The sequence below is a fragment of the Glycine max genome, chromosome 7 (genome assembly GCF_000004515.6).
Source record: "Glycine max cultivar Williams 82 chromosome 7, Glycine_max_v4.0, whole genome shotgun sequence".
Classification (NCBI taxonomy): Eukaryota; Viridiplantae; Streptophyta; class Magnoliopsida; order Fabales; family Fabaceae; genus Glycine; species Glycine max.
This window is the reverse complement of record NC_038243.2, coordinates 42,505,099-42,521,803: the sequence shown is the minus strand read 5'-3', so window position 1 is coordinate 42,521,803 and position 16,705 is coordinate 42,505,099. Positions and strand designations below refer to the sequence as shown.

General features: G+C 28.9%; 1 protein-coding gene across 5 annotated transcripts; it reads left to right on the top strand.

Moving 5' to 3' along the window:
• The first annotated feature begins 6,427 nt into the window (after positions 1 to 6,427).
• Positions 6,428 to 15,171, top strand: LOC100793970 (calmodulin-binding transcription activator 5). Of its 5 annotated transcripts, none has more exons than XM_014778213.2 (14): positions 6,428 to 6,576; positions 6,736 to 6,841; positions 7,290 to 7,364; positions 7,938 to 8,053; positions 8,705 to 8,793; positions 8,981 to 9,026; positions 10,222 to 10,339; positions 10,849 to 10,992; positions 11,080 to 11,138; positions 11,996 to 12,412; positions 12,800 to 13,497; positions 13,737 to 14,283; positions 14,367 to 14,678; positions 14,764 to 15,171. In XM_014778213.2, exons 2-14 carry the CDS (start codon positions 6,778 to 6,780, stop codon positions 14,815 to 14,817), a joined length of 2,739 nt encoding a protein of 912 aa, XP_014633699.1. In that variant the 5' UTR covers positions 6,428 to 6,576; positions 6,736 to 6,777; the 3' UTR covers positions 14,818 to 15,171. The 5 variants fall into 5 exon arrangements, with proteins under 5 accessions (XP_014633699.1, XP_040873356.1, XP_014633700.1 ...); XM_041017422.1 differs by having other exon boundaries at positions 7,290 to 7,374; positions 10,873 to 10,992; XM_014778214.2 differs by having other exon boundaries at positions 7,290 to 7,374.
• Positions 15,172 to 16,705: the final 1,534 nt, after the last annotated feature.

Below are 16,705 nucleotides of genomic sequence, written 5' to 3'. Positions count from 1 at the left end.
AATTATTTAACTCACAAATATTTTATTTTATTTCCTATATTTAATACAAATATGACAATTCTCTTTAATTTTAAATAACTCAAAATCACATTATTTTTTTAAGTCATTCTATAACTTACTTTAATGAATGATATTTTTGTAAAAAATAATAAATATATGAAACATTTTAGATTCAACCTTAATTTTGTTTTTTCTCAAAAATAAATAAATTGAACCTTATGACAAAATCAAATTTCACTTTTAATTTAAATTTTATAATAAGTAACAAAAGAAATATGTTTTATGATGTGTTTAGTAAAAAAGAGAGAAGTATTAAAGATAAAATTTATATATTTTTTTGGACTTACATTTTTTACACTTTACATTAATTTTTAAAAAAATATTATATTTTCATCTTCTTTATTTTAATCCTCTAGACCAAATTAAGGTTAAATCAAAATTTTCATTCTTCTAAAATTTAATTGTCATTTTTTACATTTTCATAACCACGAAAAAGTGTTTAATAATGGTGATAAAAGTCAATGATTAGTTACAGGAGTAATTTATTCTAAATCGTTGATAATGCCAACTCATTATGATATTTATCTTCCCAAATAACATTTTTTCCTGTTAGCGCAAGTTTTCTTTAAAATAATATTTGTTAGTCTAAAACATGGAACTAAAGTACCAAACTTAATTTAAACAATATATATATATATATATATATATATATATATATATATATATATATATATATATATGATTGATTTTAAATATACTAAAATAGTACACTTTTATGGAAAACTATTTATCATATTAAAGATATAAAATGTATTAATTTCAGTTAACAATAATTGTTATCATTGATTTTAAATATATTATAATAGTATATTTTGTTGAAAATATTTATTATATTAAAGATGGAAAACTTAATATTTTCTAATCATTTTTTCTTAATATCACCTTTTATGATTGATTTTACGTGTATTAAAATACTAAGCTTTTTTCAAAAAAAATATAATTATTATATTAAATATATAAAATGTAATAAATATTAGTTATATAAAATTTTGGTATTTTTAATGAATTTTGATAATATTACTTTCTATGATTGATTTTGAATATATAAAAATATATAAGATGTAATACATTATGTATTTTATTGGTATTTTTAAAGATATAGAATGTAATGAATATTAGTATTTTTTTAATCAAATTTTTTAATATTGATTTTGTGTTGGATTATATATATTAAAATATTAAATTTCTATTGAAAATAAATTTATGATATTTAATATATAAAATATAATAATTTTTTCTTCCCCAATAATAATTTATAACTATATAAATATGAAGATTGACATGAACACATGACATCGGCATATATTATTTTAACATTATCTGTCGTTATCTTTAATAATATTATGTGCGTATCTAATTATAACTATAAGAAATTTCTTAGAAATTTGTTTGTATATTTTTGTAAGATTTTATTTAATTTCTAGATGTTTTAATTTTTTTCCTCTGTATTTTTATTTAATTATTTTTCTCCAAATATTTGTGAACAATAATTAAGTGAATAGAGAAATTAAAAAAAATAAAATAATAATACAAATAATTTTAATATAATTAATTAAACTAACTATTTTTCTTAAGAACTTTGATTAATTGAAATATTCTTATAAATGAGAATAAAGGAAATACTAAATTGAATGTGAATCTAGTATGATAGTATTTCAACTTAATCATTGATTATTTTATCACTCATAATAATTTTATCAATTAAAACTAAATTGCATTATGTTATACTTGTGGTTTGTAAACAAAATAACACTAAAAAAAATCATTATATGTATCAAAAAATAATTTCTTAAATGAAAATATATTTAGTATTTACATTAATTATACTGACAAATATCTTTAGAAAGTGTTTAAATAATGATGGTGATGAAAGTCAATGAAGAGTCACATAAGTAATTAAGACTGAATGGTTAATAATGCCAAATTGTCAACTCATTATGATGCTTTTGTTCCCAAATACTGTAACAATTTTGCTGCTAGTGCGAGTTTTCTTTTAAAGAATAGTAGCCATTGGAACGAAATATATTTAAATCATTATAATAGTAACCATAATAATTATAAAAAAAACTTTATATGTTAGTAATTAGCAGGTATATCATATATTCATATATTGTATCAGTATTTTTTAATCATATATATCTTCTATAAGAAACAAATTTGCTCAAATCATATAAAATTATTATAGGTGAAAAAGTTATTTTTATGAGTATTTAAGATGATTATATATTTATAACTTGAATTCAAGATTAGATTTTTTTAATTATTTATGTGAAAATTATTTTTTATGATTGATTTTAAATTCAAATAGTATTTTTTATTGAAGTACATTATTATATTAAAAATATAAAATGTCATAAATTCTTTCTTTTACGATAAGAACTTATGAGTATATAAATGCTTTCTTTACTAATAAAAATTCGACATGTAGATGTTTAAAAATATCTTAGCATTGAAGTGATCATTTTCTTTTTTTTTAATTTGGTTAAAAAAATATATTAAAATGTCTGTTATTAATTGTCATCATATTTTATTTTCCATCCAGCTTGTTTGTCAGTCGTCACTCCTTCATCAGTTTTGCTGGGTAGTTCTTTTCTAAAAAAATTAAAATTTTTACCTTGTTATATTATACTTAAGAATGTCTTATTTTTTTAAATAATTTTGGACACACAAAAAATAAAACACGAATTATATCAAATAGTTTGTTTTCCTGTATATGAACCCAGTGTAACCTACTTAAGAATGTGTAATATTTGAATTCCGGGAACTATAATTAGTTACTAGTAATTAATAATTCATATAAAACAACAATACTTATAAAAAAAATTCTTACCGAAATAATATCGAATGACAATTAGAAAGTTTTTGTTTTCATGTTCCTAAGAAAATATTCCTTTCTGGTGGTGGATGGAGTACTTACCCCTACCAAATACTATTAATAATTAATTAATACTTATACTTGTCTTCAACTTTCTTTTATTTGTATCGTCACACGCATCTGTCATTCAATCTTGGCCTTCTTTAATTCATACAAGTAAATTTTAAAATCGTTGAGATTCGATAAGCTTTCCTTCAGTTATCAACTGTGTAACTCCATCGTCCTTTCCTATTTTCAGGTTTGAGATTTGTTATGTAGAAAATTGCAGCAAAACACAATCAATACACACACTCACAATGTTTTAGTATAATTTTAAAATATATTTGAAATTATAATTAAAATATGTGAAATTTCTATTGAGCATGTGAGCACACACACACCACATTTATTCACTGGAGATGAATATAACAATTAACCATCATTTGATGTAACACCTAAGCAAAATGATTTTTCCATTTTGTTTGGTTGCCAATCTCCTGAATTTTTTAATCCTTGTTGTCTAGAGAATATTGACTTCTTAAAAATTTGACTATTGCATATTTGTGCGACGTCATGCCTTACTCAATTTTGAATTATCGTTTGAAATTATATATATATATATATATATATATAAAATTTATATTATAAATTTTTATGCATGGTAACTTTATTAATTTGTATGTTAATTATTTATTGTATGTGGAAAAAATTTAAGTATTTTTTCTCAAATTTTGTTTGTTATAAGTTTATATATGAACTTTCATTTGGATATATTACTATTATAAATCAATTGAAAAATATTTTAAGTTCTTTTTTAAGTGTACGGAGTTTTTAAAGTTCCTTTTATAAAAAAAATTTAAGTAATTCTTTCATTAAGTATTTATTTTATTAACAGTATATATATATATATATATATATATATATATATATATATATATATATATATATATATCTTTATTATTGGCTTTAAAATTTTGTGAAAAATCTTAATTTCAACTTATAAATTTACAAAATTGATAGTTGTTATTCAAAACTGATTACTAATCATGTCGAGAATCAACGTGAAAAAAAAGCTTCTAATGGACTCAGATGTTAATTGTTATGCATATTCATTTTTTTAAGAAAAAAATACACTTTAAAATAAAAGAAGAAAAAGTATAATAAATAAATTTCTAAGTGAGAGAGATGGTGATTTTTTAATGCGTAAGGAAGATGGTGATTTCATATTATCTAATTTAATTCATTTATTTTTTTAAAAAATATTTTTAGTCCTTTCTTTCTGATGGTATTAATATAATTTTTTACATGATAAATATATTATATTATTTATTTATCATGCAAATTCATGAAAAAAATATTTAAGAAACAAAACAAAAATAAGAATAAGACACGAAAATAAATTTACAATAATTATCGAAGAATGATGATGGAAGTGAAGATAAAAATGAAGTCTGTAAAAATTATTATCAATTTAATCATTTTTTTAAAACACTTTGTTTGTCACATCAATAGAAACTAGCACCATTTATAATAATTATGTGAAAAGAGATTAAAAATATTTTTTTATAAAATACAATAACTGAATTGGATGGTATTAAATTTGGAGTACTAAAATTAAGATTTTATGGAAATATAAGAACTGAAAACATATTTTTTTCCTTCTTTTAATCATCACTCGCTTCCTTAAAATCATTTTTATTTAAGTACTCTTTTGAGTTAATTTTTATCCTCCAAAGCTCAGGCACATATCCTTACCTATAATGTCAAAGTGTTTTGCAAGAAACAACAATAGATATATACTTAGATAGTACATGTACACATTTTCTTTCGGTGGCCACGAGAAGCCGCCAAATGAATTTAGACTAGTGAGCACTACAAATTTGACCCAAGTGTTTTTTTTTATCCTTAAAAAACATTATAATAATTAAACTAGATATTATTTATAATTTTCATTTCTTTTAATTTTAAAAATATTTTAGAGAAGATAAAAAATATGGAATAAGGACAGATTGAAGAAACTTGGACTGGAAAGAAAGAAGAAAGTAAGACAAAAAGAGAAAGGATAAAGAAGAAGAAAAGACACCCATAGTATCATTGATTCATCAAAATAAGGTATTTAAGTTTATTTTTAACCTTTTTTTACTAGTTAAAAGATTTGATAAATAATTTTTTTAATAATTTCTAATATTTTTTGGAGTATTGTTTTTAAAAACATTTGCTTTTATCTTTTAATTTTTAATATTTTATTTTATTTTTATCTTCAATTTATTTATTTTATTTTCGTATTATTTTTTAAAAATAAATTATAATTTTATTATTTTTTTTGTCATTTTATACTTTTGAATTATTTCAACGATTAATTTTATCAAACACTTATAATTTAATAAATTAATTTTTTAGTTTTAAAGATTAGTCAATCATAGCATAAGCAAAAAAGGATAAAAAGAAGAAAACAAAATAATAAACATGAGATATTTTTTTAAGTTATTTGGTAAGAAAAATAAAAATTATTGTTTGAGCATAAACCTAACACCTTATTTTTACATATACTCAACGAAAATTTTACAACTGAAAAAAATACAACTTATCAATTAAGCTAAAAATAAAAGTAACCTAAAATTTAAGATAAAAAAGAAATTTACTATTCTTAACTTCATCTACGTATGAAAAACAAAATTCACGATTATTTCACTCATCTATGATTTATGTTACTGTAAAATATGAGTTGAACATAAATATGATGCTATTAATATATTTTCTTAGATATGTTTATTAAATTTCTTAGATTTTGAAAATAGAGAAATATAATCAAAATATCATTATTCTTATTTAACATAATCTCATAAGATACTAAATTAAAATATTAAAATTTTGTAGTACTTTCAAACAGAAAAATAATAAAATAAAATTGGAAAATATGTAATTAACTTTAATTGATTTTTTTACTTATTTTTTTAATAAAGTTTATAAGCTTTGTTTAACATGACATTTTAGTGAAAATATTTTTTTCTTTCTTTTTTCTAGCTTGATATTAATATGAAAATGAAAAGGAGATATTGAAGATATCATTTCATTACTTTTAATTTTTTAAAATAAAATATAATATATATTATGATTTTATAAATATTAATATAAATAAAAATAAAAAATATTTCAAAACTAAAAATTAATCTTATACATTTTAAAATATTTTTATTTATGACTGGATGGGCGTGGTAAAGTTAATCTTATATATGGATTAAATAACATTTAATGTATTTTGTTAAATATTTTGAGGATTTTATCATAATGAATATTTTTTGTATTAAAACTCACTAATATCAACCTAGTGGTAATGTTGGGATAAATGCGCGTGGTTGTATGGTTATTTTTCATTACAGCCATTGTAAAAGAAAATAATTTTCCTTGGATAAGTAGTTTTACTCTCGTAAAACAACCTTTTGTCTTCATCTATTAATTTATTTTATTCGTAGTATTTAATCGTACTTAGTTCTTATTTTATTTATTTATAACTTATAATTTTATAATACTATAATAGTGTAAGAGTCAGACTGTAGAATAGAAAACAGAAAGGAACAAGAAAGAGTGTCATTCAGCTCCAACGAGGCGATCATATTTCTATCGGTTCCAATACGAACAGACCCACCCTTCTCTGCAATTAGGTAAACTTACCACCTTTTTCTATTTTTTCTCACTACCCTTTTAGTTTCTCATCCTGTTTCTGATTTCTTTTAGTTGAGAACGATGATTGTTTTCTTTTATTGAGTCGTCACTTTGCTCTTGTTTCATTTTTCATGTAATACGCACTTGCTGAGTTTTAGGTGGGAGAAAAGTTTTCGGAATTTCCGAAGGTTTCTGTGAATATGGCGAATAACTTAGCGGTGCAACTGGTTGGTTCAGAGATGCATGGATTCCACACATTGCAAGGCACGTACTTCACTGTTGGTCTTTGAATTATGCCTATGTTTATTTTGATCAAATGACTAAGATGCAGTTTTTTTTTTTTCCTTATCGATAGGGTAATTTATATTAATGTTGTGAGTAGTACTAGATGTTCAAACACAATGTCCTGATATTTAATTGGAACCAAAATGATTTTACATAAGATGGTCCCTAGGTTTGATAAATTATCTGATAAGCCTACTATTGTATGGATGATAATTTTTGTCATCTGGTGGGAGAGGTCAGCCCTTTAAGTGGATCATAGAACCTTGTGGGATTAGTCTTTGGTTTTTGGCTGGAGGATACCCCGTGTTTACAAAAAAAAAAAAAAATAGTTTTTGTTAGGCTATGTCAAAGGGAAAGGAAACTAATGAAAGAATTAACCTTCTCTGTTTATTTGTTGTTCTGACATGTTTTCTTATATATGCCCCAGATTTGGATGTGGGGAGCATTATGGAGGAAGCAAGAACCAGATGGCTCCGTCCCAATGAGATTCATGCCATGCTCTGTAATTACAAGTATTTTACCATTAATGTCAAGCCAGTGAATTTGCCAAAAAGTAATTATCATTTAGCTGCAACTTGATGTTCGTGAATGGATATGCATCATATCCATTCTGCTCTATCGTGCATTTTCTTATAGACAATGTGTCATCTCATCATATTCATTTGTGTCTGTTATGTCTGCATATCTTAATTTCCATAAACTTTTGGAGCTTTTGTGATCTAGCTTGTTTTATAAATTGTGAGCTTCTGTGCCCTTTATTGCTGGTTTAAAATTTATTTAGTTTGAAGTTTCTATTCTTAGGAGGGATCTATTTTCCTCTAATCTCTTTGTAATCTTCTGCTTTTACTTTAATGATTTTCTTATTTCATAAAAAAATGCACCATTTATTTGTATATATCATGAATAAAGCAGGATAAGGTCTCACTGCGAGTGACTTTTCATTCATGGAGCTAATAGAATTTTGATTAGTTATTTTGCATCCAAATAAGTTTTCACTATTAATGATTAGACAATGTCAAGTATCTGGTGAAAATATTGTTGTTGTTATAATTATTGTTATTTTGTGTGTCAACAGGTGGTACTATTGTCTTATTTGACCGCAAGATGCTTAGGAACTTTCGAAAAGATGGGCACAACTGGAAAAAGAAAAAGGATGGGAAAACTGTTAAAGAAGCTCATGAGCACTTAAAAGTGAGGATTTTCATTTTCTTGTTTGTTTTTTTTGTGTTAATTTTTTATTTTATTTTAATTTAGTTTCTTTAACATATTGTAGATAGGATAATTTATCATTTTTTGTTATGTGGAATATGAATGAATTAAACACTGACACAGAGATGAGAGGGTATAGCAAGTAGCCTGACAAGCATTACATGTGGTTAAATCTTGAAAGACATAAGGCTTCTTGGAGCTCAGTTTTCTATTTTGCCGATTTTATTGATGTTGTTCAATTCATTGTGCTTTCTCTATAAATAGTATTTTTTTTTTCTTTTAGGAGAGTTTTGGTGTTTAGTGGGTTTAGATATTGTCCTCTGCTAGATCTGTAAGTGCTGAAGTATTTAACTGGTGATGTTTAATTTATATAAGGCATTATCTTGGATTTGTATGTCATATACGATTTTTGTACAATGATCGAGTCACATATCTATCATTATTTCTGGGTAGTATTTGGGAAACAGATCAGTTTGTGGCTTTCTGCTTTTAATTTTATCATCAAGTTAAGTGTTTATTCTGTATGATCATATAATTCCTTCCTCCAGATTTTGTTATTCTTGATTCATTAGCATCATATCTGATTTTTGACATTCTTTCTGGTCATTTTTTTTTCTTTTCCCCATCCATCAGGTTGGTAATGAAGAAAGGATCCATGTATATTATGCACATGGCCAGGATAACCCAAATTTTGTCCGAAGATGTTATTGGCTGCTTGATAAGTATGCATGTCAGCTGTTTCTTAAAGCTCCAATTCCAAAATTTTATGCATGCTCATACTGCTGAATTATGTTGTAGTATGGTGCTTCTGTTATTCTTGTATATATTGGTTAAAGTATAAATTAAAATAAGTTTGCTACTTGCTAATAACAATGTGACTTAAAATTGTTTTCACTATTTTCTTTTCAGGAGTATGGAACACATAGTCCTTGTTCATTACCGTGAAACACAGGAGGTTGTTTTCAGTTGTTCACCATTTCCTCTATTTTTTTTCCCTTTCAAAAGTTCAATTTAACGTCACCAACCATGATTTATGTGTGTCATGCGTATGTTGTTTTGTCTGGAAGAAAGACCATATACATACATAGTCATTAGTCAGTTTGTGATTTACTGATTTTTAGCCTTTTGAACATGTCTGGATACGGCATCATTATGTCTATAAGAAAATTTTCATACAGTGAAAATGTTTTTTCAGTTGGTCTGGATGAAAACTTCATTTGTTTTCTGTGTATAGTGCACAGGCTCTTTCATTTTGGGTATTGTGAAGCAGCTGTGTATAGTGTTGTTTTCCATTATGTGTTTGAAAGGATATCCATGCCCAACAAATGGATTTATACCAGTTTTGATGATGGATATAAGCTCCAAAAGTTGATTGTAGGACAGGGGAAAACCATTTTTTGTTTCAAGTCCATTGGTTTTGTCTTATTTCCTATGTTGGACGGATATGCTGTGGAATGGCAAAATATTAACAGAGCCATCATTAGTAGGAGCATGACGGCTTATTAGCTTGCATTAAAAATTGGCCAAGTACAGCATTATAGATTCTATTGTATAAAACCCCTTTTTTTTAATGAGCTGTTAATGTGAATTGGTTCTTTAAAAGTCGACAGTTTGTTATTGTGCTGCTTTGCTTAAATATACTCCAGTTTCTTTTTACTTAATATTTGCCTAGAGTTGGAGTCTAATTTTCTCTATTGTATTTTTTTCAATTAAAGGGGTAACCCTGTGGCTTTTGTGGCAGAGGTGACCCATGCCATATCCCTGGAAAAAATTTAAGTTTCAAAGAACCCAAGGTTGTTTTCTTGCAATGATATTAAAAGTGTTTGCTAATATAGAAGTTATATCCCACTCATTGTTTCATTATGTTGAAAAGTACATTTATTTCTCCTTCCAGTCTTCTTTTAGCATTTTAGAATAAAGTTCATTTTTTTTTCTCTCTATAAACATAAAAAGTAGTTTTCAAAAAATGCTTGTCAGTGCTAGGCTTTAATCACTTAGTTTCTCTTCATGAATGACACTTAGCAGTTAAAACATCTTTATAATTAGATATAAACTCATGTTTAAGGTGACATTTGTGCTCTAAAATTTGATTGTGAAAATGGATATAAATTGGCTTTGTGACATTCTTTGGGTTGTTGTTTATGATACAGATGCAAGGTTCTCCTGTCACTCCTGTAAATTCACACTCCAGTTCTGTCTCTGATCCTCCTGCACCGTGGATTTTATCAGAAGAAATAGATTCAGGAACCACAACTGCATATACTGGTGGTGAGAAATAATTTTTATATTTGTGGTCTATCTTCTTAAAAGTTGTACTGGTGTAAGCTATTAATATGTAAGGCTAATGAATAATGACATTTGTTTAAAATATTCATATTTTAATTTTGAAGATGTTAAGTGTTTGTTTGGAAACAGTGAGAGGCAGGATAATGAGTTGCAAGAAAAGAACATGTGTCATGTGCATGTCTTTATATATTGCAGATATATTCCTTCTACCTCATTTCTGCTCATCTTTCCAAAGGAAGCAGAAAATAATATATTTTTTTTACCAAGGGAGTCTAGCTCAGTTAGTTGAGTAGGGTGCGTGAGTTGTTATGAATTCCATGGTACCCATATTCGATTCCTATGGATAAAAAAAAATAAGAATTTTTTTGTTGGTTTATAATGCTGTGTATATCTGGTTGTTTAGTTGATGCCTTTATTTTATGAAAAAAATAAAAACGACTAAATAAACTATTACTGTAGTTGTCTTTACTTGATAAGGTGTATAATTTCAGCCTTTCTGATTTGGACAAAAACAGACATGAGTAACAATATAAATGTCAAAAGTCATGAACTCAGACTTCATGAGATTAATACACTTGAATGGGATGACCTAGTGGACACAAATGATCATAACGCCTCTACTGTGCCTAATGGAGGTAAATGGTAGTTGATTAAAGCACAATCAGTCACTTGTCTGGATTGCACCATATATTTTATTATAACTTAAAATTAACTTTTTGCAGGCACTGTTCCATATTTTGATCAACAAGATCAAATTTTACTGAATGACAGTTTCGGCAATGTAAGATAATATTATCTTTCTTTTATTTGTATTCATGACTCTTTTTGTTTTCTTTTTCTCATTTGAGTTCTGTGATGGACAGTTAGTTCTTTGACTTTTTTTTTACCTGGGAAATAAATTTTATTAGAGAGAAAATGAGTGAAGCACTGGAGAATAACTAGGTGGAGGATAAGATATCCTCTTTTCTAATTTCTAATATTAATAATGGAAAGGTCAAGAAAGGAGAAAGATTCCAAGATGCAGCAAGGCTATTCAATCTCTTTGCATGTTGATAGTGAACACTATCATGAAATAGCCATGAGAGAAGCCAAAAGTACAAACCTATCCTAAAGCAAACCAAGGGGTCAAGAGATCCTAAAATTGCAGGCATCCTTCTTCAACCAAACAGGCCAAAGAACTGCAAAAACTGCAGTGTCACAACTTTTGCCTCCTGATTGTTGGTCCTTTGAAATTTATCATAAGACCATTTCATCCTCTTTAAAGTATATGTAATAGAGATTTTATTATATTTCCTAGACAACATGTTTTATAGATGTTCAGTCATTCAGCATCCAGGACATCGGCATTTAAAGTGTCTTTTTGACTATTATATTATTGTTTCATTATACATGCTTAGGAGTTAAGATGCCATTTTACCTTTGTGATACTATTTTTCAAATCACCTGTAATCACATAAAAAAGGCCACAGCCATTTTGAAGAACAGGCCTTGAAATTATAGTGAAGCAAATACTTATTTTTACTTATTATACCTCACTTATATCATTTCCTTTACTTCCTCTTCCTACTTCTTCCTCTTTTTTCTGAAGATACTTGCTTTTTAATAGCCGCTGCTTTGTAATACTTGCTTTGTCACCAGGTAGCCAACAATCTATCTGCAGAAATTCCTTCTTTTGGTAATCTTACTCAGCCAATTGCTGGGAGCAACAGAGTTCCTTACAATTTTTCTGAAAGTGTTACTCTTCAGACGATGGACAATCAAGCAAATCCACATGAGCAGAAGAATAATACAGTTTCCTTAAGTGGTGTTGATTCCTTGGACACTTTGGTCAATGATAGATTGCAAAGTCAGGACAGCTTTGGAATGTGGGTGAACCACATCATGTCTGATTCACCATGTTCAGTAGATGACCCAGCTCTTGAATCACCAGTTTCATCCATTCATGAACCATATTCGTCTCTGGTAGTGGATAGTCAGGAATCTTCTCTGCCAGAACAAGTATTTACTATCACTGATGTATCCCCTACATGTGTATCTTCCACCGAGAAATCAAAGGTTTCCTTTGCCCTTCTTGTAGATCTACTTACTAGCAAATATTATCTGCTTTAAGCATATCTTTCTTTAACAGTTAACTCTAATGTTTTATTTGGTTTCTTACTTCTTAGTTGATTCCGTAGTCTTTTATTTCAATCTTGATTGAGTTCCTGTTGAATTCCATAGCTGTAAACTGCAAAAATATAAACTCCAAGGATTATTTTTAGTTCTTTTCAATCTTGCCAAAATCACTTTTAATTGGTGTTATGAGTTGCTCTTTGGCTACAAGCATGCACATCTTCATGTATACAAATTGTAACAGAATTTAACTGAGTACATACTTGCTGCTTGATGAATTCATATGTTTGCTACCTGTTATTTTGACTTTCTGAATTCCTTTACTTGCAGGTCCTGGTGACTGGATTTTTTCTTAAGGACTATATGCACCTTTCAAAGTCCAATCTATTATGTGTCTGTGGTGATGTTAGTGTTCCTGCAGAAATTGTTCAGGTTGGGGTCTACCGTTGCTGGGTATCACCACACTCTCCAGGATTTGTGAATCTCTACTTGAGCATTGATGGCCATAAGCCTATTAGCCAAGTTGTTAATTTTGAATATCGTACTCCTGCTTTGCATGATCCTGCAGTTTCAATGGAAGAGAGTGACAATTGGGACGAGTTTCGACAACAAATGAGGCTTGCATATTTGCTCTTTGCTAAACAATTGAACCTTGATGTTATCTCCAGTAAAGTATCACCTAATAGACTTAAAGAGGCTAGGCAATTCGCCCTCAAAACATCATTTATTTCCAATAGTTGGCAATACTTAATCAAGTCAACTGAAGACAACCAAATTCCATTTTCACAAGCAAAAGATGCCCTGTTCGGAATTACATTGAAAAACAGACTAAAGGAATGGCTTTTGGAAAGAATTGTTTTAGGCTGCAAGACTACTGAATATGATGCTCATGGCCAAAGTGTAATCCATTTGTGTGCAATTTTGGGATATAATTGGGCTGTTTCCTTATTTTCATGGTCAGGCTTGTCATTGGATTTCCGTGATAGGTTTGGATGGACAGCTCTTCATTGGGCAGCATATTGTGGAAGGTATAATACACAGACATCCCACTTGTTTAAACCATTAGCCCTTCTGTAACTACATTGACCTAACAATCCTTTTTTGGCATGGTTTCACCATTCATGTTCTTTTCTGTTTCTCTTTTCCCTACATAAAGGTGAACATTAACATAATCAATGTGGATTTAGAATGATGTTGGGTAAAGTAGACTGTTTGAACTTTGAATTAAAATTTTCTTATACATTTGATTTAATATTTGTATCTTCAGGGAGAAAATGGTTGCAACTCTGTTGTCTGCTGGGGCGAAGCCAAATTTGGTCACTGATCCTACTCCACAAAATCCTGGTGGATGCACTGCTGCTGATCTTGCTTATATGAGGGGTCATGATGGCTTAGCAGCTTATCTTTCAGAAAAATCTCTGGTTCAGCACTTCAATGACATGAGCTTAGCTGGAAATATCAGTGGCTCACTGGAAACTAGCACGACTGATCCAGTAAATCCTGCAAACCTTACCGAGGACCAGCAGAACCTGAAGGATACGTTGACAGCTTACCGAACTGCTGCTGAGGCAGCTTCCCGCATACATGCTGCATTTAGGGAACACTCTCTAAAACTGAGAACTAAGGCGGTTGCATCTTCCAATCCAGAGGCTCAAGCACGCAAAATAGTTGCAGCAATGAAGATTCAGCATGCCTTTAGGAACCACGAGACAAAGAAAATGATGGCAGCTGCCGCTCGCATTCAGTGTACATACCGTACATGGAAGATTCGTAAAGAATTTCTTAACATGCGTCGTCAGGCTGTTAAAATTCAAGTAAAAGCTTCTCTTCTAGTTGGCACATACCTTAACAGCAGATTTTGTTGGGCAAATTGACTAACATCTATGTTACAATGCAGGCTGCATTCCGGTGCTTTCAAGTTCGGAAGCATTATCGCAAAATTCTTTGGTCTGTTGGTGTGGTTGAGAAAGCAGTGCTGCGTTGGCGTTTGAAGAGAAGGGGCTTCCGTGGTCTCCAGGTCAAAACTGTCGATGCGGGAACCGGAGATCAGGATCAGCAAAGTGATGTAGAGGAGGAATTCTTCCGGACTGGTAGGAAGCAAGCCGAAGAACGTGTTGAGAGATCTGTAGTACGTGTGCAGGCTATGTTCCGTTCGAAGAAAGCACAAGAAGAGTACAGGAGGATGAAATTGGCCCTTAATCAAGCAAAGGTAACTGTTAATCTATACATTTAATTAATCCTAGGAGGATTTGGTTTTGCATGTTTTTTCACTTGTAGAATTTTCCTTTGTGCAGCTGGAGCGGGAATACGAACAACTTCTTAGTACTGAAGTGGACATGCAACTGTAGATTTTGTAAGTTCCCCTCGACCGTTTAAGACTTCCTTAGTATCCTAGAATGGGTCATTATATAAAGTTTTCATCTGTTATTGGGCTCTATGGTTGAAACTTCTGATGCAAGGATACTGTGCCACCCCAAAGTTTAATATACTGAATACTAGAATAGTTATAGCCACAAGCCTGGTCCGGGGATGGTAATGCTTCTTCGTTTCTTTTAACTAAAAAATAGCAGAGGCAACAAAGATCAGAGCGAATTTTTATAATTATTATTTATAGGCGCCAACACATCTTCAGTATTAGCCGATATGTACAAAGACACTTTTTGTTTCTTAAATTACCATATCCAATATCAGTTATCTCTTTAGATTAATGATTAAATTTATCATGATACTCACCGATATTATGTAAGTTAAATCTAAATTAAAAACAAATTGTATCAATATCAAAGAGCAAGAGATAATCCAATGTCATTTGATTGGTATTTTTTACGGGCACGTTTGTAACTGTAAGACTATAGGGTTAGGACTAAGGTAGGGATGAGTAAAGTTTGGTCACAATTTAGTTTAGTGGCTTTGTTTCTATATGAAGCCTGCCTTAGTAGTGCGTGCTCCCAGTGTCTTCCGGAATACTGCGTGTGCGTGAACAAATAGGACACGGATCCTCTCTAGTGAAGAGAGAAAAAGACACAGGATTCAGGTGAAACACATTTGTTAGCAATTGGATCCTTTGTTAGGTGGGTCCCATCTGAACCTTGTTTTGCCTTTGCATTATAAACAAATATTCCTACAACTTCATATCATACAATTTTTATATAATTCTTCAAAGTATACGATTGCATATATTAATAACAACTAGGTTTATACTTCCATGGCCAGTAAGATATGGCACAATTGGTAATTTGGTATATTGTGAGGTTCTTTAATCATGTTAGTAGGAATTCAGTTTTTGACCTTGTATGTAGAAAATACTTTGTTGGGAGGAAAATATTTGTGATTTCTACACTTCAAAAGATTGAGCAATGTTGTATCTTTGTACAAACTTTCATACGAATCTGTCTATTTAGAGCATGTTTTAAAAATATAAAACGAATTCAATATTTATCATAAAGAAAGTAGGAGAATGTTGTAGGATAATATTATTCCAAAAGATTCATTTATATCCGCGTGGTGATTGTGTGTAGAGAGAGTGAAAGAGAACATTAAGTGACAAACATGTGAGATTAGTGAATATAAATCAATAAATTTCACATAGTCAAATTAAAATAGAACTCACGTCTCTTTTTTTTTTAAAGTCATTCAAATAACCTTAAAATAACTTTTGTTTTTGACTATCAATATATGTATATTTAAGATTTAGCCTTATCATTTTCAATAAAACTAGCCTTTTCATTTTGCACGCTGCCTTATTGAGGTCACTTCCACCTTCTGAAGACGGATCAAATGATAAGGCTATTTTTATTTGAGAATGAAGGAAACAAATGATTATTAAAATTATAAGAATGACTAAAAGTCATAGCCTTTTTAAGTGATCAATGTGACCATTGACATGTACGATCAAAATTTACCCGTCGTATTTTCAAATGAAAATAATTCTATCATTTGATAGATATCTATGTGAATAATAATATTATTCATGCAAATCAAATAAGCTTTTACACATTTTTTTAGGGAAAAAACTCACTTCAGAATTGTGTTTTTGACCGCTAATGTTTTCATAACCTAACATTTTAAAATTGTAGAATCAGAAGTCAAAACCTAAATACTTGTGTCCAAAATATAAGTTGTTTACTTCAAACCACTCAAGTGGGTAAGAGATTTATTTACATGCATGGCCTTGCTATGTTGAATAAACCTAAAGTCTACTTGAGCAAATCTAAGCTGATCTGCAGACATCTCTCA